Below are 26,864 nucleotides of genomic sequence, written 5' to 3'. Positions count from 1 at the left end.
ATTGTTTACAAACCGCATTGATCACGCCACAAACCTCTTGTTTAGATATGAACAGCTGTAATCTCCAGGATGCTCTCAGTTTTCGCGAGCACCTGGTATCATCCATATTCGTTATTGAATCATAAACAGTATTCTTGATTCAGTCGGGATTCTTAAATCGATTCTGTCTCTAGCAGAAGTCTCTTCGAGATGTGGAAATTCCGCTTCTACACTAGGTTTTATTGATGGGAACATATTCTATACTGTACCATTTGTTAAAGATCATCCTAGCTAGTCATTACGTTGAATCTACCAATAATTTTACTTAAGGTTTTACGGTGGATAGCTCAGTGGTTAAGTGTTCACTCCTCACGTCGCAGGCACGGGTTTGATTCCCCTAAAATGTGTGAAGCCCAGTCATGGTCATGGTATATTGCTGAAGCCCTGTGGTCACAGCATTCACTTCTCACGCAAAAAAAGCGGCGGGTTAGCCTAGTGGTTAAAGCATTGGCTCGTCACGCCGAAGACACGGGTTAGTTTTCCCTCATGGGTACAATGTATGACGCCCAATCGTGGCGACCAGCATGATATTCCAGAACTCTTGCTTAAAGCTCCGTAAATCCGGTCCATTCACCTATATCGCTGAAGATTAGACATCAAGGTAGTTATCATCAAGGAGTTATTTTATGTCCATTATTTGTGTATCAACTGGCGCATCCACCACTTACACTCACACCTGCCAGACACAACCCACGATCCACAAACCACAAAATGCTAACCGTTTTTCTAACCGTGATAAATGTGGAATAAAACTCCAATCTGCCCACCAGGATCCCGTTTCAGAAACCGATCTTACGGCTGTGGTTACGAGAGCGTGTTTTTGTTTTTTAATTTGTTCAATCATCGATAAGGTGATAGTTATGGGTCTCACGTCATGTATGTTCAGTGGCAACAGTATTTTAGCAGCTCCAGAGTTACCTCCCTTGACTGCGTGTTTATCTTGTTGACTTCCGGCTATAGAGAAAGATGTAAGTGAACATCGATATAGCCACGTTTGCATAAATGTTCTCGACACCGTGTCATTAGATATAAAGGCTGGTATGTTGACAAGCACTCGCGGATTTACACTTAGAATTATGCCGGAGTTGTGTACGTCTGCCTGCCGACATCGTCTGTCTGTCAAAACATCATTAATATTCAAGATGGAGACTTCTTGCCTGACCGCTCTCATTGCAAACAGGCCCCATTTAGCATATCAGGTCTCACTGCAAATGCCAAGACTCTAGTGAGTAAATATTTGATATTTGCGACCCATTACCTTACACTTGTGACTCAACTGCATTGTACTAGAAATCTGTATTGTGATTCACAACCTTGCTCGTTGTTTGCTCAATATATTATTCTGGTTCAAAGGTGATTTCTTACATACATTTTGTCACGCAGTTTGTTATTTACACTGTGTTAAGTCTATGTTAAATCATAGTATTTACGAAAGTCACAACGCTAAGACAGCTTTGTGAACAGGGACCCAAAATGACATCCTGAAGGTGTTTACACCATTCCCACCGTCTTGAATAATGCGTAACTAATATACAAGAGACAGAAATATATTAAACATCAAACTTAGAGCATGAGGATTTTTGTGCCATTTTGTTATTCATTTCATATTTGTTACAATTGCTGGAGTTTCGGATTGGACGTTCCTTTTTAAACTCTCACGCCCTGCTTTAAAGAAACGAGTGAGTTTAGTTTTACGCCGTTAAACAATATTCCAGCAATATTACGGCTAGGGACACCAGAAATAGACTTCACTCATTCTACAAATGTGGGGAATCGAACACGGGTTTTCAAAGTGACGAGCGAACGCTCTAACCACTGGGCTACCCACCTCCCCTACTTTGGAATAACAGACACGTTTCTCCCTAATTTATTAATACAAATGCATTCTTGTGTTGCTATGTCTTCCACTTTAATTCCATTTTTCGTAGTTAAAACAAAATATGTGGCATCTCTTGGTGTAGGTGATGGTGTTCTAAATTATAAATAAGGGCGGCATAACAACCATGACGCCTCTCCAAATGAAGGCCATGCAATATAAACAGGAAGTGTGTGAGAGAAGTCAGAGCGTCCGTCATCATCTCTCCTTGCCACGTCTATATCTCAAAAGAAAAAATCCTTTTTCCCACGAACGGCCACAAATATCACAACATATCCTGTCGTCGAAGAAATTTATCACGCTGACGAACTGGAACTGAAATTTCAGCTTCAGAATACGTTTATTATTCATCAACTGAACAGTTCCAGACGATGCCATGCTGTCAAGGTTATACAGAAAAATCGTTTCCGTGTTTGTTTTGCTTATAAGTGTTTCATTGTGCATTTTGGAAACATGGCCGCAGCCCAAACTTATACTACAAGTAAAACGTATGGGAACACCGTAAAATCTCATAGTCATGTATAGACATCTACACATGTACACGTGGTTTGGTCATTTATGCTCTAAGGGGGACGTTTTGTGTGCTTAATGTGCACTTTAAAAGGCATCTTAAGGCTTCAAGTGAAGCAACGGATTCAATATTGGTCGAACTTGAGTAAAATGAAACATTGTGAAAAACAGCGAAAAAAGGGAGGTGAGACACACCAGCACCATGTTATATTCTAAGGCCTAACAGAACAGACTGGTGCATGTGGAAGACAGACTTTCCCAGCAGCTTGTAGAGTGTTCCCATACTTTTTTTCGTTTGTAGTATATTACCTAAATAGTGGCTTAGTGTCAAAGACAAATTGGTTCATTGTATTATTGCTTAACGCTGCACTCAGCAATATGCCAGCTATATAGCGGAGGTCTGTAACAATCGAATCTGGACCAGACAATCCAGTGCTCAAAAGGATGAACATCGATCTGGACCCCGTTCCTGAAAGCAATCGTAACGCCACGACAGTCGCAACTCCCATACTTTAACACAGACTTACGACTGTCGTAGCAATCAGTCGATCGCAACTCCCATACTTTAACATAGACTTACGACTGTCCTAGCTTTCAGATGATCGTAGCTCCCATACTTTAACATAGACTTACGACTGTCGTAGCTTTAAGATGATCGCAGCTCCCATACTTTAACATAGACTTACGACTGTCCTAGCTTTCAGATGACGTAGCTCCCATACATTAACATAGACTTACGACTGTCCTAGCTTTAAGATGATCGTAGCTCCCATACTTTAACATAGACTTACGACTGTCCTAGCTTTAAGATGATCGTAACTCCCATACTTTAACATAGACTTATGACTGTCGTAGCAATCAGTCGATCGTAACTCCCATACTTTAACATAGACTTACGACTGTCGTAGCAATCAGTCGATCGTAACTCCCATACTTTAACATAGACTTACGACTGTCGTAGCAATCAGTCGATCGCAACTCCCATACTTTAACATAGACTTACGACTGTCGTAGCTTTAAGATGATCGTAGCTCCCATACTTTAACATAGACTTACGACTGTCGTAGCAATCAGTCGATCGTAACTCCCATACTTTAACACAGACTTACGACTGTCGTAGCAATCAGTCGATCGTAACTCCCATACATTAACACAGACTTACGACTGTCGTAGCAATCAGTCGATCGCAACTCCCATACTTTAACATAGACTTACGACTGTCCTAGCTTTCAGATGATCGTAGCTCCCATACTTTAACATAGACTTACGACTGTCGTAGCTTTAAGATGATCGCAACTCCCATACTTTAACATAGACTTACGACTGTCCTAGCTTTCAGATGATCGTAGCTCCCATACTTTAACATAGACTTATGACTGTCGTAGCAATCAGTCGATCGTAACTCCCATACTTTAACATAGACTTACGACTGTCGTAGCAATCAGTCGATCGCAACTCCCATACTTTAACATAGACTTACGACTGTCGTAGCTTTAAGATGATCGTAGCTCCCATACTTTAACATAGACTTACGACTGTCGTAGCTTTAAGATGATCGTAACTCCCGTACTTTAACATAGACTTACGAATAATTTGGCCCTACGATCGCTTTCAGGAATGGGACCTGCGCAAATGGGATACGATCACAGGTGCCCATTTAGTCAGTGAGCCTGACCACCCGATCTCGTTAGTTGCCTTGTGCGACAAGCACCGTTACTGACAATCAGTTCTAACCCGGATAGTCACGAGTGTGTGTCCAATACAAATACGGATTACTGAATGTTATGTGTGAATTACTAAGTGCATGTAATACAGACATCAAAATCCTAGCCAGGTACATAAATGCATCTGGTGTATGTCATGATGGTTACACTATGTCCTTGCATGAATAATGCGACAAAAGCATTTCGATCATCACACGAAATTCATTTAAAGGTTCCGAGTACACAACGAACATATTTCTATGGATCATGTTTCGTGGCGATGATTAACTGTTATATGTTCAGAAAGAACTTGGTATGGAACAAAAAAGCAAGAAGGAAATGTGATCTAATCAACAACTGTATTTTGCTTCAAATGAATCACAGTGGCAGTATAAATAGAGCGACAGTACTTATTCAACTGTAGAATAAATGCAACCACAGAATTATGTAAAAGCAGTGCTGATGAGCAGTAATGGTAATGTCCACCACCAACAAAAGTGATTCTGTGTTGTCTATGTTGATCATCCAGATTGAAAACAACCCGTGAAGTTCCGGGTTAGAATTCAGCAACCTACCCTTGTCCTAAGTGGCGATTAACGGGATCGGGTGGTCATGCTCGCCGGTTTGGTTGACACATGTCATCGTATCCCAGTTGCGAAGATCGACGCTCATGCTATTGACCTCTGGATAGTCTGGTCTGCACTCGATTATGTACAGACCGCCGACATAGGGGTGGAATGTTACAAACAACTCAAATTTAGAAATGAAATATTTAAAGGCCTTGCCTCTCCTTGAAAGCACCCTTGAAAGAACATACTGAATCGCTCCTCAAAAGATAAGAAATGTGGAAACCAAGGACCAGACCTGCTGGAATATACTTTAGTAGGGAGCGCAAGTAGTGAAAAGTTGAAGTCATTCCTCGTGCTATTCAGGATGTTGCCCATGCAGCCCACATTGTTTAGTGATTTTCGTATTTTTCTCTACAGTGGTGCTTTGTGAATTAATTAAAACTGTTCTATCCTATTACAGTCGGTGACAGTTGGTGCTGCATCTGACTCAAACAGAGATATTGTACAAACAGCCGTAAAGACCATCTCTCTCAGTCCGCTGCAGTGGATACAGTGTGTCACAAGTCTACAAGTGCAACATGTTTCAGGTGAAGGATTCTCAACATTAACTCAAGTGCGAGAAGGAAGAAGCTCGGAATTCAGTTACTGCAATACGTATGTATGCGACGATGATATACGCGCAGTAACGCTGTACGCGGTATATAGATTACTGTGTGAAGGCACAATTCAAACGACCGTTGTGCACCGGCTATTTATATGCATATCTAGCTAGAGATTGATTATTTAGACTGTGATAGGGCGTACTGGTGACTCGCATTGTGTAGACAAGCGACGTTCGTTGGCCAAGTTTCTGCGCTGGCTGAAGACAGACTGTTCTTGTACAGGATTTAGACTTCTGACTGACTTTTAAAAAGGATTTACAGTTTTCACAGCGACTTCCCACCACCATGGCGTTCTTCCTGCGCGCTATGTTCCACAGGAAGAAACGAAGTTCTCCCAAGAAACCTGTACCTTCCGTTGAAGTTGAATTACCTGAAGGTAAGTGTAACACAGTCATTTAAGGTGGTGGTTGAATGTTTGTAAGTGCAGCATCACAGAAGTACTCCCTTTTACCGTGACTGTCATACAAGATGAAGTCACATCATTCAGGATACTGACTTGTCAGTATGGAGGTGGGGTACAAGTTAATATATGTTCACGAGGTTGTATTCATTAATGAATGCTGTGTCATTCGCTAAGTTGACAAAAGCCTGGTGCATCAGTATAGAAGCATGTTACTGGTGCAACATATTCGGTTTAACCAAGTGGAAATGTTACACACGATAGGGTTGTTAGCACATAGGAACATGGAACGTCAAAGACAAAAGCTATCCTTTTAAGATTTTCTGTTGAAATGTATTCCACTGTTCCTAATATAGAAACCAGCAGGGAATGTTATGTAAATAGATCACTGGAGGTCAGTGATGACATACTTTGACATTAAGTGCAACAATAATGAAATATCGTCACAGGATCGTTGAACGTACAGTTGAGAAGAAACTACGAACTGAGACAACTGAAACTATATCAAATGTCTAATCACGTAGAACCATTGTACATTTTACTTAACGCAGCACTTTTTTGGTGCAGCCATACTCAAACAGCATAAAAAGGTGCAGCCATACTGAAATAGTATATCGGTGCGACCATACTGAAATATAATTCCGAGGTGCAACCAAACTGAAACAGAATGATAATTTCAACCATACTGAAACAGCATCATGTGCGACCATGCTGAAACCGTACATCAGTAGCAACCACACTGAAACACCGTGAATAATGCAACCATACTGAAACAGTATCAGGTGCAACTATGCTGAAACAGTATGCTGTGAGCAACCATGCTAAAACAGTACACCAGATGCAACCGTGCTGGAACAGTATATCAGGTTCAGTCATGCTAAAACACTTGGTCAGGTGCAACCATGCTGAAACAAAATAACAAGTACAAACATACTAAAGCGATAGAGCTGATGCAGCTATAATGAAACACTGTATCAGGCGCAACCATGCTGAAACAGCGTCGCAGACATAATGCACTTGTGTTGAAAATGTAATAAATTCATATTCAAACAGTACTGAAACTGCAATCATGTTGAAACGCAAAGCCAAATGAAACAACATTTAAGCAGAATTTCAGTGGTAACCTTATCGAAACAGCATTCAGCGGTGTTTGAAGTGCAAACATATGGAAACAATTTTACTGTTGCAACATATGTAAACCAAGATAATATCGATATCCACACATTATTGTGAATATGAGTCGTCCCAGAGGTGACGTTCGTGCGCTGTACTGTGAGTAAATCGTTTGTAATTGCAGGGGATTTGACTTCTTAAACTATTTTCTACCTTTGAGAGATTTGAATGCCATTTCTTCATATACACGCAACTAACGGCCATTATTTCAGAATCACCCATGGAATACATGGCGAAAGAGAAAGTATGTGGGAGCGCATTCAAAATTTATACATTTCTTGACCTTACATGTAAGAATTATAACAGCTCAGGGTGATTGACGCAACGTAACATGATCGCTGATGCCAAGAACATGAAATCTGAGAGTTGAGAGAGTTGAGACACAGTTCCTGCTTTTAACACAGAAAAGTTCTACGACATCCCCACAGTCCTCGATTCCTACTTGTAACACCGAAAAGTTATACCACTTCACCATAGCCCTTGTATGAAAGGAAACTGCAAACCTGCCCACTAATAGTTCATTTTGAAATAGGTTCATATACAGTGGAAACTGTCTAAACCGTCACTCATCGGGACTGAAGAAATAGTCCGGTTTAGACAATGTGCCGGATTGTAGGGCTGGCGATAAATGTACACGCCGCGGAAGGGACTGACATTTTATACTGGACTGGACTGGACAGATGCCGGTTTTGACAGCTTTCACTGTATACTTTATACAATCAGGTCGGTACTAGAATTACTACGTAACAATATGCATTATAACGTCTAGACACCTTAATATAAATTTTGTTTTATAATGGCTAAAAGTCTTGATTATATTCTCACTTATTTTTCATGTGTATAGGTTAATTATCCTATTTTATGTCTTATTTTTGTGGGTGTCTAAATATGAGACGTTAAGGGTTTCTTGTCGAGACCTGTCTTTGTACAATTGTATGAAATAAATATGTTCAAAACACGTCCATGTATATAGATACACCTCAAACGCCAGCTCATAAATCTTTCACAACATAGTAATTTGAAATTTATACGTTTACAGACACAAATAGAATAACTAAGAGTATGTGTGTTTTTATTGTGAAGAGTTTGTGTACGCTGGGCTGAAAAAGATTCAGAGAACATGAGCACAACCAATTAATTTTGGTTTAGTTATTTCAGCGGCTATGAAGACCTTCAAATATACGTGACATCGGTATGCAGATTAAGTATATTATTAGATTAGAGACTGCAAATGGCACTGTTCTAAAATACAGCTTGTTAAAGAGGCGTGGAAGTGGGTCTTCCTTTGAGGTTCTACTGGCAATACGTTAGGGCTACCTGATCTCTGTTGATGTTTCAACTGCCATTTGGGTGATTACATCAAGGGCTGTCCCAAAATAAAGTTAGCGCAGAGGTCTTAAAGTTAGTCTTCCGTTGAAGTTCTTCCGCTATCACGTCCGGATCACCTGACCTTTGTTGATGTTTCAACTACCATGCTATTTGAGGTGGTTACATCAAGGGCTGTCCCAAAATAAAGTTAGGCGCAGAGGTCTTAAAGTTAGTCTTCCGTTGAAGTTCTTCCGCTATCACGTCCGGATCACCTGACCTTTGTTGATGTTTCAACTACCATGCTATTTGAGGTGGTTACATCAAGGGCTGTCCCAAAATAAAGTTAGGCACAGAGGTCTTAAAGTTAGTCTTCCGTTGAAGTTCTTCCGCTATCACGTCCGGATCACCTGACCTCTGTTGATGTTTAAACTACCATGCTATTTGAGGTGGTTACATCAAGGGCTGTCCCAAAATAAAGTTAGGCGCAGAGGTCTTAAAGTTAGTCTTCCGTTGAAGTTCTACTACCATGCTATTTGTGTGGTTACATCTATTCCTGGTTTCTCTAACGCTCAAATGAGTATCTAGATACAGCGTATGTAGGTTGTCGTGTTCATATACCGTAGTCTGTAGTGTGTCAAAGAATGGTGATTAATGATACATTTTAGTGCATGTTCAACTACAAACTGGTGGATAAAGTGTGTCGTTGCTATCACGAGTATTACATGTACATAACGAAGCTTGTGGTTGTTCTTTCTTCTTCAGACAATGTTACTTCAACAATGATACCTCACCCACACACTTTATACGGGTTTCAAACCAACTGGTATTTGTCCAGTCCCGTTAATGCCAAACACAAAGCTAAGTAACAGCAACTGTCGTTTTTACTCTCTTTTGGTAAGACGTTGGAACGATGAAAGAAGTCAATCAAATATACCACGTCGGCTCTTTGTGAACGAAGTACTTTGTGCTTCAGATTTCCTTATGAAGAATTTATGTGCTGATTTGCAGTGGAACTTATCCGTACTTGAAATATGACTGTATCATATGACTGTACGTCATTTGAACTGTTTTTTTTACTGAAGCATGCATATCTTTTTTTGTTCCTCGTGTACAACATAGTTAGTCTGACAGTATTGAACTGTTCTTAAATTGTTGTGTGATCTCACCTTGTCATGTATGGACACGATATTGTGGATACTCGTAACACCACCTGTACCTGTGAAGATCGGTTTGAGAACTGATCTTCAGCAACCCATGCTTGTCGTAAGAGATGACAGACGGGATCGGGTTGTCAGGCTCGCTGACTTGGTTGATCACTGGATTGTCTGTTCCAAACTCGATTATTTCCAGACCACCGCCATATTGCTGGAATATTGCTGAGTGCGGTGTAAAACTAAACTCACCCACCCATTTGCGTAGATTGGTGCCCATGCTGTAGATCACTGGATTGTCTGGTTCAGACTCGATTGTTTCCAGACCGCCGCCGTATGGCTGGAATATTCTAAGTACAGCGTTAAACAACAAACCAACCATAAAAGTAACCCATGGCTTACCACACAACACCACATGAATTTAAACCCTTGATAAATCTTCTGTTTATCAAACTGAGGGAAGGTAGAAGGTTACCACTCTTTTGGGATTCTGGCAACGCTTCATGAGTATCCTGTTTTGGAATATTTGTACACAGTATTTGTACACAGAACTACCAATTCCAGTCTGAAGCAAACACGGAAAAATAGTAGCAACGTTAAATGTACTATTATTAAAATTTCACTGGCTGTGGCTTCTTTCACTGTTCATTCATTCTACAAAGAAAGATTTGGCACAACATTCACAGATTGCTTCTTTACAACAGAGAAGAAAACAAGTTCTTCTAGAAGCACCCATTACATTCTTTTTGCGGAGAATAGTGCCACGGCTGCTTAAGACCATACATTCATAAAAATAACAAGAAAGTGTCTGGCTTCGGGTAAATGTTTTGAATGGACGTCTAGACAAATACATTCATTATTCATTACAACTTAGCGTTTCAAAGATAACTATGTACACGTTTACAACTATATCAGCCGCTTAGTATAAGTGTTTGGCTGTACCTGGATCCTAGATCCTAGAATCGGTTATGTGTTTCCAAATCAGCACCAACTGTACCGTGTTTCCATTATAAAACCACTTTAGTATATAGATATGTTTCCATGCGTTCTCAATAATTAATAACAATCAGTCTAAGCCGTTAGGACTGGTTTTCTTCCATTAAATAGTTACTGACATTATTCCTTCGAAAGATATTTTCTTACCTATGGGTCATTATCTGGGTTTGAAATAAATATCTTAAGGCTACATTACATGTCTTTGTACTATTCAGAAGTATAACTTTAGCGGATCTTGTCTTGTCGTTTTGTATGCTGACAAAAAAGACAAATGCATGTTCTTAATGAAAGTTTTTCACTCGTTATGAGAGGATGTTATCTTCAATGTAAATTATCGAATAAGTATATAGAACTGCTTAACGACCCTATAAAGAGCTGTTTTAGCCGGTACAGTGTTACTAAAGATCTTGAACATGTAACTTGCTCTGTTAATACCTGTAAAATGTATGTAAACGTTAACACAATTAGAATCTCCATGGCAACCATTCATCGTATGCCTGAAAATTTGAACATGAAACCGTCAAACATCGACAGCAACATTGACCTAACGAAGCAAAGACAGTGAAATAAGACGTTCTGTTCGAAAATGAAGATCAGTTTAACGCTTTGCTAGGACCTTTGGAAAGCCAAAATCAAGCAGTTTCCAAGTAATGGGTTTGTATGACTTTTTTAGTGTTAACGTATTGAAATAAATCTATACATCGGTACGCAAAGCAGCTCATTCCTAGGGTGATACCTTTGTATTTGATCATTATTATTCCCGTAAGACGCCAAACATACACCAAAGATAATGTCTGATTATTCAAGATGAAGAAATTAGTATTCCATAGATCAAATGAACAAACCTGAACGGTATCTGTTAAGTCAGCATGTCCATGTCTTCTATTTGTGAGTCATAAATGGAATGTACTCCAGACTTTCAAATACAGTGCAAGCTGTCTAAACCGGCACTCTTCGGGACTGAAGAAATAATCCGGTTTAGACAACATGCCAGATTGTAGAACTGATGATAAATGTACACGCCACGGACGGGGCTGAGATTTTATGTCGGTGTTGACAACTTGCTGGATTGAACAGCTTCCACTGTATATGTTATCGTCATTTGATGTTACGTTCACTATGCAAAGTTCAATGTAATGCCCGCATCTGTACCAAAAACTGTACCATTTGATGTTCAGCATCTCAGTATTGCCTTCATAAATACCAAATGTCTCTTTGAGATATAGTTGAATGATATGAGTAGCTTGTAAGTTAGATTTGTTCTGGGGCATAAAATGCGAGTAGGGCTTAGAGGTGGGATCTTTAGCAATAGACACCGGGTCCCGTTTCACAAAGTGGTCGTTGTGCCACGGATATCGTATGTTGAAGTATTAGCGAAATGGGGCCAGTCATGTAACGACGGGGGAAACCAGGGACTACTTGCACAAAGCAATCTTAGCGCTACGACTATCTTACGCGTATGTTAAAGAATGTTAGTTACAATCATTGTAGCGCTAGGATCGCTTCGTTCAAGTCAGCCACGGAACGGATTAACACATTATGTCTATGTGGGAAACTGAACCCGAGACTTCGCTGAGACGAACGGACGCTTTACCCTCGGGCCTACCTCGTCACCACAACAGTGCTACTAAGACGAGCATCAACAATGTTAGTGCATGACATGTACGTCAGTCAAGATATCTAACATAATTGAACGTATAGCTACGGCCCATATAACCTAGCCATTATTTATTTTATAATGAACTTCACCTAGAGACAAGAAAATCAGCTGTAATGAATGTTGATTGTGAAATTATGACTTTATGTAACGCTATCAAAAGCCGTGACTTTTAGGAACAATTCATTTCAGACACGTCCTGTGACGTTAAGTAGTAATTTAATAAAAGCCATCATTACTGCCCAGGAATTAATGAGACACAGCAGGAAGATGTTTATTCACTAGCTATTTGTGACGATGTGGTTGAGTTAAATACATTAGGGAAACAGGTACGTAGTCGAGTTCATGCATGTGATAGCAAGTTAAGGACGCTTAAAACATTGAAACAGTTGTTAGAAGTGTATAAAACAGTGATGCAAATTACATCCTGGTAAACCTTTTTTGTTTAATACATTAAAATCAGAATGACCTTGATCTTTTTTATCTGGTGAAAGGTGAATGATGTGATGGAAGGGTATTGCTGTTTCAGATAAAGCTGTAAGGCTTGTGGTTCATATTGTTCATATTGTAAAGGTACGTCACACGTTAGTGTCACATGCAGTAGAAGATGTCAAAACCGGCATCTGTATAATCCGGCATTGTCAACACCAACATAAAATCTCTGTCCCGCCCGTGGGGTGTACATTTATCATCAGCTATACAATCTGGCATGTTGTCTAAACCGGGTTATTTCTTCAGTCCCGATGAGTGCCGGTTTAGACAGCTTCCACGGTATACTTGTCATGCCCTCTGGTGCCTTCATGTAAGTTTGTTATACCAGAAATGGGCGTCAAACCGTACTTCGACTCTATATTCCGAATATCATTCTTAGTCGTCACACATATACACATTGCAGGATATGAAACTCCCAAACATTTCAGCCAGAAAAAAGGGCTTGTGTGATGTAAAACATCCAAATACTCTAGGTTTGACAAGCGACGTAGTTTGTCATTGAATCTGAATTCATTTATTTTTGCGAGTGAATTTATAATGATTTATTATCCTGAAATATGAAGAATATCTTCATATACATGTCTAAAGTTTAACCTGACCGTCGTGCATTTGGATTTTAGAATCTGGCAGTCAGTGTTGAAAATAACTTGTCTCGAGCTGTCGGGCAGGCAGGTTTATCGTACACACTTTGATCATACAACACCTGTATGGCTTGTTGAATAACTGCAATATCATTTGTGTACAGCCAACAATTGTCAGATGTTTGTTGTCTCTGACGGAAATGACATGACTATTTAGCGGAGGAATCTCACAAGACCACGGATAGGAATCGGAGCCTTGTTAGAATATCTTCATGGTTAATAAACGATACGGGCCATCCTGTACCTGAAAATCTGCCTTAGGAAAATCGACTTAGGTTGGATTTCTTTTCGGTTCAGATAGGTTGGGTAACTATGAATGGGTTAACAAGCATGTATGATATATGTTTCCACACTCACCAATACTCTAGCTATATGGCGTCGGCTGTAAATAATCGAGTACGATCGAGACCCCGGTTCGTATCCCTAGTTGGATACAATGTGTTATTTCATTTCTGGTGTCTCATGCCGTAATAGCGGGGTTTTTTATAGTCTGGTTCATAATTATTGAGAATTTTTCTTCTTACTTTGAGCTATCCTAACACCTCAACCGATTCACGGATACTTAAAACTAAGTAATGGTATAAGGGAGGTAACTCATCTTGGCCTACTGAGTATAGTACAATTAGAGTTACCTCCCCTGAATTTGTAGCAGACGTTATTTTCCTCAGCACTGTCAACAATGTCTGCTGAAGATAAAAGAAGGTTGATTTTTGAGTTGTGTAATCAAGGAATTGATGATGTAAATACATTGGCAGAGAGAACAGGAACTCCTCTTTCTACTGTGTATAGGATTAGGAAGAATTTTAAAGAGGGAAAGGATTTTGGGCACCAGAAAGGAGCAGGGAGACCCAGAAAATTGGACTTCTCAGATCGCGTCCGGCTGGGAATTTTAGCGTCTAAAAAGCAAAGGGCAAGCATCTCCAACATCAGGTATGAAATGATAGAAAGGGGATCAACAGTTGTATCAAAATCTACAGTTAGAAGAAATTTGATTGATCTTGGATGGGAGAAAAAGACTGGAATTCCTTCTCCTCTCATGAAACAAGAACATAAAGACAGGCATGTTGAGTGGTGTTTGGCACATGAAAACTTTGACTGGGAAAATGTGATTTTCACTGATGAAAGCTCAATATGGGTATATCCCAATAATGTGGAAATACGGACAAAGTCTGCGTCTGCACCGTTGTATCGACGACCTAAATACTGCCCAAAGTTTCATGTATGGGGATGGATATCCTTATTAGGAACGACCCCGCTGTGTGTGTTTGAGGGAAATCTGACAAGTCAACGCTACACTCACATATTAGATAATTTTCTCCTTCCAAGTGCACATGTGTTTTATGGAAATGACTGGATTTTGCAGCAAGATAATGATCCTAAACACACCGCAAAACATGCCAAGCAGTGGTTTCAGGAGAAAAATGTGACTGCATTACCATTTCCTGCATATAGTCCTGACTTAAATCCCATTGAGAACATTTGGGGGATGATGAAGGAATGTGTGAATCAAAAGGGGTTGACAAAAATTGAAGACATGAAGAGAGAAGTGGTCCGATACTGGGACAGCATAACTCACGAGACACTAACCTCTCTGATAGGAAGTATGCCTACCCGTCTTAGGCTGTGCCGTGAAGCTCAAGGAGACTTGATAAAATATTAAATTGTTACCTACACAACATGAAAAGGTCAGTTCACTTTCACAATACATTCAATTTTATCTGATTTGTTCTCGTTTAATAATATGAAATGCTTTAGCTATTCTCAATAATTTTGAACCATACTGTATATTGCTAATCGCGGCATGACAGCGCTCACACCCTTTTATGTACTAATGCAGGGCGAACATAGACATACAGATGACAACCAGTTTATCCAGAAAATAGGCTTCCAAGGAATTGCCCGGATTTACTCCTGTCTGGATTATCGATTTGTCTTGAAGACATAATGATTTATGTAACTCAGTACCGCAATACAAGTTTATCACAAATATTTTCAGCTATAAATAGCAAGGAAGATGCCAAGATTCCAATGTAAATGCAATTCAAAGATGTTCAATAAAATCAGCAGATCAAGTTCTCGAGTAACCCGTGGTGGAGACAGTCCTTTAATGTTTAATATGTCATGGGTAGATGCGTCGGAATTCTACAGAGCTATAGTACGCCATGGGTCTGTTATATCAATGATTCATTAATAATATGCAGCTGGAAATTAAATGAAATGCACAGCTATTGTTATGTTTCGTCCATGAATTTCAAAACACGTATTCAAGATGGTGACATGCCGGCGACAAAGTCCTGCACCCATAAACAAAGATATACGCACTCATCCACGCGCTCGCGCACGCGCACACGCACACGCACACGCACACGCACACGCACGCACACGCACGCACACACTTCATTCGGGAATGATGTGCTATATGATATCATTGTGTCATTTCATCACCTGACACCAAGTGTCTAGAAGCCTTGGCTGTGATAAATATTCCTGCCAAGACATTGTCTGAGATCTCACATAGGCAACATATTGCCAAATAGGACTTCCGAACATGTATCTGGTCCTCAGTCTTTAAACTTAATATAGTTCACATTTATTACCTACATACCATTACGGCAACTGGTCCCTTCATTCTATAATCCACAACTGGATTTGTTAGTTTGTTCACATGCCTGCGTGACATGTCGGAGTACAACTGTGTTCTCAATCCGAAATACGTATTGAATATATAAATTGTGAGCGTAGCGGGTGCTACGAATAAAGCAAGATATGTGTAACTTTTTCACTAACCACTGATATTTATGCATATATTTTTTCATTGTGAATTTGCCTCTGTCGTGAAATAAACTTTGCATACACTTATGACGTCAGCACACGCTTCCCCTTTAGAGAGCACCTGGGCCCACAGGCACAAAGCGGTCTCAGCGCTGCGACTATCTTATGCCTATGATGGAGAATGGGAGTTACAATCATTGTAACGCTAAGATCGCTTTGTGTAAGCTTGTCCTGGTATCACCACTATCTCATAGTTACTTATAAATACATGCTGTGTCATTGCATCACACGGTGACAATCACTGGATTGTCTGGTCCAGACCTGTTGTTTACAAGCAGCAACGAACAGCTGTAACACTACTGAAACAAAACATGCATACTCATGATATAGTCACAGTTGTGCAATAAGCAGAGAGTTGTGCAATAAACTCTGCTTTAAGCAGAGATTTCTAATCATAATAGATATGGAATGTGTTTTGTTGCCTCTTCTATTCTATGAGATATCCGAAACTGATTAATCTCTGGCATTGATGCTTAATATTTACGTAACATTTTACATGCACACAGTATGCAGTTATGGATCTGGCCATGAGCTCATCTAACTGACTGACTGCTAGCGATGCAGAGTTTCCCAGACTGGAGTTCCCGTACAACATCAGCATTCTTCAAATACCTGACATTTTGTTTCCCTGGCGACTGCCAGGCATCACACCCGTATAACTGCTGTGGGCGATGTTTAATCTGTATAGCAAAACTCTAACATTTATCCTATCCCCGGAGACATGGGGAGAACAAAACAACGGAATGGAATTCAAACCCAGATCCTTAGCACACGCCACATGGTCCTTATAGACCATTGGCGAAGTACGCGTCCCTGCTATGTGCCTACACTCGGATTCAGTTATCTTCAAAGCAATTTCACATGATCACTCGAGATGACAAAATTGTGTAGAAATATAAATTTCGCACATTTGTGTTACGGTTTGAGGAAGCCGTGTCATGCATTTCTTGTACTTCATAATACGATAACTGAATACCGTGCAAGCATACATTTATTGATGATGAATTGCAATCATTACGTGCGCGTTTTCTGCGCCTGTGATTGGTGTGCGTGTCTGTGGTGATGACTCGAGGTGCACATGTTTAAACCATGCATGCTGATTCTGCCCAGTTCGTCAGTCGTATAATCTGATCAAACACGCTAGCATTTCACTGTGATTATTTGTTCGACTGAGAGTGTGCTTTAAGTGGATGCGTTTGTGGGGGTAGGTGTGGAAAGGTCGATAGCGGAATATTTCTTGTTCTGTTGTTAATGTTCATTTCTAGCGGCGGGTTAAGGTGTTCGCTGGACACACTGAAGGTCTGGGTTCCATTCTCCACATGGGTACAGTGGGTAAAGCCTATTTCTCTTGTCCCTTTTAGTGATATTGCTGTAATATTGTAAAGGTGGCTCTAAACCTCACTCACCGACACACCCACTCACTCACTCACTCACTCACTCAGCTAACGTTAAATTCTACGTCTCATTGCTAATTGTGTTTTATTTGTATTCTATCCGACTAGATCTATATGTAATGAAAACTGTATCCAGGCAACAGATGGTTAATGTGTGGTCAAAAGAACACGTGGGTTACCTAATAAATACAGGCGTGTCGAACCATAATACCTGCATTGATTACCGGAATATTTATTGTGACACAAAACTAACAGAGCTTCCAAATTAATGTGTTGCTCTGAATTGCATGAAACCAATTTATTTGTTTGTTTTTCAGAACGTTATTAATTTTGTGTTCAATATATTGAGAGCTGATTGATAAAAAATGTGTGTGATAAAAAAAATGTTGTTAAATGGACAGCCAGAAATTGGTATCATTAATGATGTTAACATTGTCCAGTGTAATATATATCACATATGCACATATGCACATGTGCACACATGCTCTTGTAGTAGTCTTCATGCTCTTGGATCGCTTAACGATACCAGAACGTGCTACGGAATCGCTACTTCAACGATTGCTGTGTTTCTATAGATATACATACATTCGTGAATACCTGTATCATCACAATTAGATCGTGATACGAATGATGCAACAGACACATTGCGCTGGATCCTTCTTTTAGTTGAGATTTGTTAAATAGCGCGCAGGGTTATATCGCGTCTATTAAAGTACTTATACTCTCGAGTACACAGGCCTAGATTACTCTCATGGGTCGTGTGTTTCAGAAGGGTTGAAGAGCTTGGTGTGTTATGAATGAGTAGTGTATGGTGAATGATCACGTGTGTTGTTTGTGTTCTGAGACACTCTTTGTGATTCGGTAAATTCTCAGCCAAGTTCACTTTTAGATTTTGTATCTCCGAGAAATTACGAAGACAGGGCACTAGGGGGGAACAGAGGTTGAGTGAACAGGTGTGGCTGTTGTCTAAATACCCCATACCATTTTTCACTCACATGTCATCCATTATTAAGTCCAGCCTTTTACGTGCTGCACGAGATATGTGTTGTTAATTTCACGCTCCGTCCAGAGTTGATCTGTACAATGTAAGATTCAAAGTTTGATTACTATTTCATGGGGACCAATGTGAGTATTTAATCAATAGTTTGTACGTTGTGAGTACCCGCTGACGTGAGTGAAGCGAAGAAATACACCCCTGCACAAGGAAATGTCTGTTTTGTGTGTTTCAGTAAGCTTTCCCCATCAATTAAACAATTATTAATGACGTCACATCATTGTTGCTGCAGGTCAGTCTTGCTCAGGGGTTTATTGTCATTGTGTACGCGCACAATAACAAGCACAACTGACGCACAGAAAGCCTTTATTCAAAATTACAGCAACAAAGTTTATCAACAAAAACGCGGTCGTCAAAGTCGAAGAATTCCTTTTGATTCAGCTTTCGAAATCAATATTTCTCCTGAATTCTCCATTACAAGGATATCTTATTATTTTATAAGAACATATTTACGCAACTTGAACAACATTAGACGTTTTGTCATGAGTGATAGACATCAGTCTGCCTATTTGTGAAAAACGGAATCCAATAGTGACCGCGTATAAGCAGATGTAATGTGTGCTAGCCATTTAGAATGTGGGTCAATGTATATTGTACAACCTGTGATCCTCGTGTACAATGTATGTTGTACAACCTGTGATCCTCGTGTACAGTGTATGTTGTTCAACCTGTGATCCTCGTGTACAATGTATGTTGTTCAACGTGTGATCATCATGCACAATGTATGTTGTACAACGTGTGATCCTCATGCACAATGTATATTGTACAACCTGTGATCCTCGTGTACAATGTATGTTGTACAACCTGTGATCCTCGTGTACAATGTATGTTGTTCAACGTGTGATCATCATGCACAATGTATGTTGTACAACGTGTGATCCTCATGCACAATGTATGTTGTACAACCTGTGATCCTCATGTACAATGTATGTTGTACAACCTGTGATCCTCATGCACACTGTATGTTGTTCAACGTGGGATCCTCATGCACAATGTATGTTGTACAACGTGTGATCCTCATGCACAATGTATGCTGTACAACATGTGATCCTCATGCACACTGTATATTGTACAACGTGTGATCCTCATGCACAATGTATGCTATACAACATGTGATCCTCACACACAATGTATATTGTACAACCTGTGATCCTCATGTACAATGTATGTTGTACAACCTGTGATCCTCATACACAATGTATTTTGTACAACCTGTGATCCTCATGCACAATGTACGCTGTACAACATGTGATCCTCATGCACAATATATGTTGTACAACGTGTGATCATCATGTACAATGTATGTTGTACAACCTTTGATGATCATGTTCAATGTACGTAGGATGTGTGTTCGCCATGCACAAAGTGCGAGTCATATGCAGTGTATGAACCTCATGTGTGGCTACCTTTCGCCAGTTTGACAGTGTAGAATGCGCCTTCGTTTTGTGCGGTATGTGCTTCTCATGTGGCACGTATAGCCGTGGTACAAAATGTCACCGAAGCATAGTGGCACACTTGCAACAGACAACGTAATACCGACGCAGTGATGTGAATTTCTCTTCAAGAAATCCTACTGAAGTCCCATTCAAAAGCTGGCTATTATATGCCATTACGTCCTTTGAAATACTACAAACCACGTGCGGCGAACATGAAGAATACAACATATGTCATATTTGGGATTTCACTTTCTTAGTAAAGTACAAATTCTAGTACTTTTTTCGGTTGAGTCCCATCCGGGATTCGAACCCGCACCCTCAGAGTCAGGCACCTAATCGCCAGCACACAAAGTCAGCCGCCTAGCCCGCTCAGCCACCGCGACTTCCACTAGCTGAGCGGGCTAGGCGGCTGACTTTGTGTGCTGGCGATTAGGTGCCTGACTCTGAGGGTGCGGGTTCGAATCCCGGATGGGACTCAACCGAAAAAAGTACTAGAATTTGTACTTTACTAAGAAAGTGAAATCCCAAATATGACATATGTTGCATTTGACCACTTTCTAAATGGCATCGTGTAATCATGAAGAATACACATGTTGATAACGAAACTCTTTCATCTTGCTCATTATTCCAAGTTTTGATTTGTTTGATTGTACACTGTATGTATAATGTTATAAAAAAAATGAAAACACTGATTTCATATTTGCTCGTGGATTGCTCTGTTTATCCAAGATGCCTACTGTTTCCTCCTTCAGGCTTCAGGGCCGATAAGTACAGTGTCAGCACTAACGATTCTACTAGCCGCTGAAATCATTAGACATACTTTTCTTTATTCCGTTAGGCATACTATTCTTGATTCCATGTAACGATTCTCTCAATGCAGGTAGCTGTGCTTAAACGTTTTAACTTACAGACTGCTGTACTAATTCTACAGACAACGAACTGAGTGGAATGCGAGAATCAGAACGACGTGCTTAACTGTGCGTAAAGTGCGTAAATTTAACAATTGCAACATTTTGTTGTTGTTGAAAAAGAAAAACACTGCTTTTGATAGCCACATGGGTACAATGTGCGAAGTCCATTTTCTGGTGTCCCCCACCGTGATATTGCTGGAATATTGCTAGAAGAGGCGTAGAACTAAACTCACTCACTCACTTTTGATAGCATTCTGTGATATAATGGCGTCACTGTGAAAGCGTAATGGAAAAATGTTATTAGCCCAGCTTGTAGTAGTCTACTACTTCGGTGTCGAAAGATTATAATCGAGTCTGGACCAGACAATCTAGTGGTCAACACCATGAGCACCGATCAACGCAATGGGGATACGATAACATGTGTCAGCAAGCCTGCCCACCCGTCTCTTACGACAAGCATGGTTTGCTGAAGACCAATTATAAACCGGATCTTGACAAAAGCTACATCTCTGTTATCGTCATATGTCGTGTCGTCTGAAGCGAAACCTCTAACTGGATAACAGCATACTGGATAACAGCAACTGGTTAACAGCATACTGGATAACAGCATACTGGATAACAGCATGCTGGATAACAGCATACTGGATAACAGCAACTGGTTAACAGCATACTGGATAACATCATACTGGATAACAGCATGCTGGATAACAGCATACTGGATAACAGCAACTGGATAACAGCATACTGGATAACAGCATACTGGATAACAGCAACTGGATAACAGCATACTGGATAACAGCAACTGGTTAACAGCATACTGGATAACAGCATACTGATAACAGCATGCTGGATAACAGCATACTGGATAACAGCATACTGGATAACAGCATACTGGATAACAACATACTGTAGGTTCCTTCTCTTCCGAGTTTCAGAGTCACACGTGACATCGAGTAAGTGATGACGGTTGAAAGTAATATGACATTTCAAATACATGTACAAATATGTCTAATCTATTGCAGGTAAATATTGTTCTCGAAATAGCAACCGTACGTCCGTTGCCAATTTTCTGAAACAGAATCGTGCACTGTTTAATGTCATTACACGGCAGTTCTGTTGTTTTGTCGTAATTTAATTCAAAGTTATATTCCTCAGAAAATGGACATGTCACTAGGGATATGGGCAAATCAAACACACAACGCTTTAAATACAAACTAAAAGTATGCTGTAAATGACAACTAATCATGTAAATAAGTTTTATTCTCTGCTCACAGATGGTAAATTTAGAGCAACGCGTACGATTGTTTAAGCTTGAGACCTCGGCTAAAGACCTCCAGTAGTCATGGAGTGCGATCCTACAGTAGAACCCGGTCTTGCATGAGTTCAAAAGTTCTTGAAGTACATGTACATTGGAAGTTGTCTAAACCGGCATTCATCGGGACTGAAGAAGTTATCCGGTTTAGACAACATGCCACATTGTAGAGCTGATGATAAATGTACATACCACGGATAGGACTGAGATTTTATGTTGGTGTTGACAACTTTCTGGATTGGACAGATGCCGGTTTTGACAGCTTCCACTGTATATTTGTAGTTGTGCTGTAATATAGTAGGCTGGTATTTATCAAGTATATAAAATGTATGAAATGAGTGGGAAATAATAGTCGCGAGAACTTCCGAGATTTTTTTCAGTTAATCACGTGACACAGGACACTAAGCCTCACAGAGCAGTTCGCCCAGCGACATCACAGACGCTTTGCTCCATCTCTGTCCATCATCTGGTAATCAAGAAATGTAATAATCGAATACCTTTTTCAGTGTATCCCAATAACATTTTTGGTTGACGACAGCCATTTTTTCCTTTAGCATGGACTCTGTCACTTCATCACCAAACTCGAGCGGAAAATCCAATATCTTATCAATTACTTATCGGTATTCCAAGAAGAAACAACAGAAATTACGAAGACAAAGCATATCGATTCACTGACTCACGACACAAGGATCAGCGTATAGGTAATAAACAGATATAAACGCCGATAAGTCCCAGACAACGCCAAACCGCAGCACTGTGTGTATAAATAATAAATATCTGCAGATAAATATTTGGTGCTATGTTAGCTACCTCCTGTATAGTGCGGCATGCATAGTTTCTGCAACACGAAAACGGTTAACGACATGTGTTATGCATGTGTTTTCGACTTCTTAGAATGAGTGAGTGAGTTTAGTTTTACGCCACACCCACCAATATTCCAGCTATATGACGGTGGTCTGTAAAAGATCGAGTCTGCTCCAGACAACCCAGTGATCAACAGCATGAGCAACGATCTCCGCAAGAACTAAGCTTGAGTGACTGAAGGCCAGTATTCTAACTCGGACATTCATGGTTGTCGACCACTTAGGAAAGCGTAAAGAGGGACTCCTTGGTGGACTGGATCATAGTTAATTAAGTAGATAACACGATTGTATTGTCATTATGATCATATGTGGTCTCTAGTGAACTGTATGGCATCCAAGTTTTGTTTCAGGAAGTTCATTTGCATTCTCACTGAAATCACATGTTCTATTCCCATAGGACGCCCCTGTGTAGAGATCAAAGCAGTATGATATAGCAGGTCGCGATTGGTGAACCAACCAGTCAGTCAATCCTTGTCGAGGCATTATGATTCACTGAAGAATTGAGCGAATCATTCAGACCACTGATTTGTATATTCGAAAAATAGGAAGGAAGTCCAAATTCGAAAAAATATGGCCACTGGAGATCAGGTATTTGCTTGTGGGTATTTTAAGTCTCAGGTACAAGATATGTCATATTTGGGATTTCACTTTCTTATTAAAGTACAAATTCTAGTACTGTTTTGGTTGAGTCCCATTAGGGATTCGAACCCGCACCCTCAGAGACAGGCACCGAATCGGCAGTACACGATGTCAGTCGTCTAGCCCGCTCAACCACCGCGACTTCCACAAAAAGAAAGTCAGACAACTGGTAGTCTAGACTGCGTACTTTGTGTACTCCTCTGTGTACCCCTTTGTGTACCCCTCTGATGAGTGTAAGTCTCGTAGTTTGTGAGCATGGACACATGCACTCCTTGTCCAAACTTTGTTATGTGCAGGCTGTGGAGTAATAGTATGTGCATATCTGGGCGGTGGGGTAGGCTAGTGGTTAAAACGTTCGCTCATCACGCCGAGGACCCAGGTTCGATTCAACACATGGGTGTAATGTGTTCATCCCATTCCTGGTGTGACCCGCCGTGATGTTGCTGAAATATTGATTAATGCGGCATAAAATTAAATTCACCCACAAACTCGGCAGAATAATGTTACTAATAACACACAATTCAGTGAATCCTGTTGCCAGTCACAGATGTTACCGCTGACCAGAGACAAATGTGTCGGAATAGATAAAGACTATCAAACGGAGAGCCACGGTCGAAGTCCAGGAATATCCATAACGGCGTGGAAATGAGAATTGATTTCCCATCGCAGGTGAACTCGTTGATCCTCATCGACCCCAAATGCCATGACAGATGTTTATTAGAACAAATGCAGTAAACATAAACACACTGGGTGGAAATTATCCGGAACGCCATAAGACCAGACTATAGACGGTTGACTGGCAGGCCTCAGTTAAAATCATTTACAATTATTGCAGCAAATAGAAATACTCTTTGATGGTTCATTTATCGGTGGCCATATGTAATTTGGCTATAGTCATGTTCCAAGATGAACTGTAATAATATGTGGAGTTTACTGCTTCTATGGCGGCTTTAAAGTCGAAATTTCAGGTGAGCAGTTGAATTCTTTGTCCATTTGGCTGCTCGTCAACACCATGAAGAATGATGTCCTTTGAAGAGTGGCCTGCCCCTGTTTAATATCTCGTGAACAGAGGGCGCCATCTGTGACACCTGGCAACAGGAACAGGGACTTGAGTCGATTTAACGTCTCGATTTAACATGGCACTATGAGACATGGAGCATGACCCTTTTCATGGTGTTTTCTCCACAACCAAGTCCCGAAATCGTTCATCTTGAAGTCATATCAAAGACTGTGTAATTATCATCGTTATTAATAAAAAAGCAAATAAAATTTCACTCCATTGTAATGTGGTTGAGAAATGCTCTAAACCCAGGCATACATATTCAGTTATCTACAATATCAGTGTGTAGCAACGTAAACTAACTCTTAGTGTTAGACGAAACACTCCGTTTAGATTGAAAAAGAAGCCAACACAGAAAGGAAATTCAAAACCTGAGGAAAATTTAAACTCGCTTCGTTTATGATGTATTCATAACAGACTGGGCGGAAGAGAAAGAAATACAGCTAGGTAACGGACGAGCAGGCCATATAAATACCAAAAACAACACAGAAATGTTAGAAGCACACATATAATATAACGCGATACATGCATGCGAACATGGCGCGTCAACGTCAGTGCCGTGTGTTTGGTGAGATTTTCGAGGACAAGTTTCATATCAAAATAGGCTGAATACGAAACACCGAGACTGCACCGAGGCCTCACATACAGACTAACGTACAAAGGAAAGTACACGTTCGCTTTAAAAATGAATGGAAAATAATAAAACCTTTTGACTGTGATTTGAAAACTGTTTTCATTATGGCTTACACAATATAGACGTTATTTCGGAAATAAGCCCAAAGCACCACATGTATGTAGTTTCTTTTGTTCGTCAGTGTATGTTCGGTCGTTTGTGATACGATGGGTGAGCGGTCCTACGCCGCTTCTAGCATTTAAACAACGAATTATCATTTTAGGAGGCGAATCACTGGGCTACATCAACCGCCCCATCAACAAAACTTGTGATTAATATGCGGTTCATTCTGACAGACGCTAATGTCTAAAGGTACACGGCATATTCTCTGCTTGCGTGCAAATTTTGTTAACTAATGTTATTCGTATGCTGATTGTTCTGAGTATCATTAGCACGATGATTATTCTAATTATTGTCTTTGTTATTGTGAACAGTTTTATATGCTGAACATTCTGGTATCTCTGTATCCGCTATATTTGGTCAAAGTTACTAGCTTCTATTTTGTGTTCTCTGACTGCATATTCTGATTATTATCATTGTCATGTTGTATTTTTTTATTTCACTTTATTGTCATTCAGTCTCCAAAAGCAATACTGATCAAAATTATCACTTCGTTATACACTGTCCACAAACATATGGCATCACTCGCTTTACAACGGTACTAGAATCGATGAAGAAACGTCGCCTTTCACAGAATAGTTGTACATCCACAGAACTATCATCTTAATGTCCACATAATTTTTTACATTTAACTTTGACATGGTGAAATGCAGCGTGTTTGTATATCTAGGGGTAAGCGAGTATGTTTTAACGCCGGTTTTAGCAACATTAAAGAGAGAGAGATAACTACTAACCCCGAGAAATGCACACAGGTCGATTTATGTGGATACAAGCTGAATAATGATAAATTTCATTTTCATTCACCTTTTTCAAAAATCGTTGCAAGTTAAACTGGACGCTTTCGATAAGGCGATATGAGACCTGAAGCTCCGTTTAATTTGACACATGAAAGCACAATATCCAAGACAGGTGGAAAGATTTATCCAGACTTTAATCAAGCGGAATCAGTGATATAAATATTGATACCAGTTATCCATGTTGTTTACAGGTCATCGTCTATGGGTTCTTTGAAGCCAAACGTATGTCACGTGTTGTCTGTTGAATCGTCTTTGGTATAACAGATGTCGTTATTACAGCCACAGAAGATAATGATCGATAGCAGAAGATCAATACTGCTAAGGTTATGTACGTAACATATTGCTGAGTCAGCGACTTCAGGCCAGGTTGCGCACATGATACAATCAGTGAGAGAGAGAGAGCAATCAGTGACTGGGAAGAATGTTATGGTAATGAATGAGTGAATCGTGTTTTACGTCGTTCTCACAAAACCGCCGTGAAATGAAATTATGCACATGAGTGAGTGAGTGAGTTTAGTTTTACGCCGCACTCAGCAATATTCCGGCTATCTGTAAATAATCGAGTGTGGACCAGACAATCCAGTGATCAGCAACAT

At 40.2% G+C, this 26,864-nt stretch overlaps 1 protein-coding gene across 1 annotated transcript in view; it reads left to right on the top strand.

Annotated features, from left to right (window-relative positions):
• Nucleotides 1-5,427: 5,427 nt before the first annotated feature.
• Nucleotides 5,428-26,864, top strand: part of LOC137265966 (TWiK family of potassium channels protein 18-like) — a 77,192-nt gene continuing 55,755 nt past the window's right edge. The window contains exon 1 of the mRNA XM_067801454.1: nucleotides 5,428-5,735. Coding sequence (XP_067657555.1) covers nucleotides 5,645-5,735 — 91 coding nt within the window. The 5' untranslated portion in view covers nucleotides 5,428-5,644. The remainder of the gene's footprint in view (nucleotides 5,736-26,864) is intronic.

This window comes from Haliotis asinina, chromosome 15, assembly GCF_037392515.1.
Source record: "Haliotis asinina isolate JCU_RB_2024 chromosome 15, JCU_Hal_asi_v2, whole genome shotgun sequence".
Lineage (NCBI taxonomy): Eukaryota > Metazoa > Mollusca > Gastropoda > Lepetellida > Haliotidae > Haliotis > Haliotis asinina.
The sequence above is the reverse complement of the archived record's forward strand: the minus strand, read 5'-3'. Positions and strand labels throughout refer to the sequence as shown.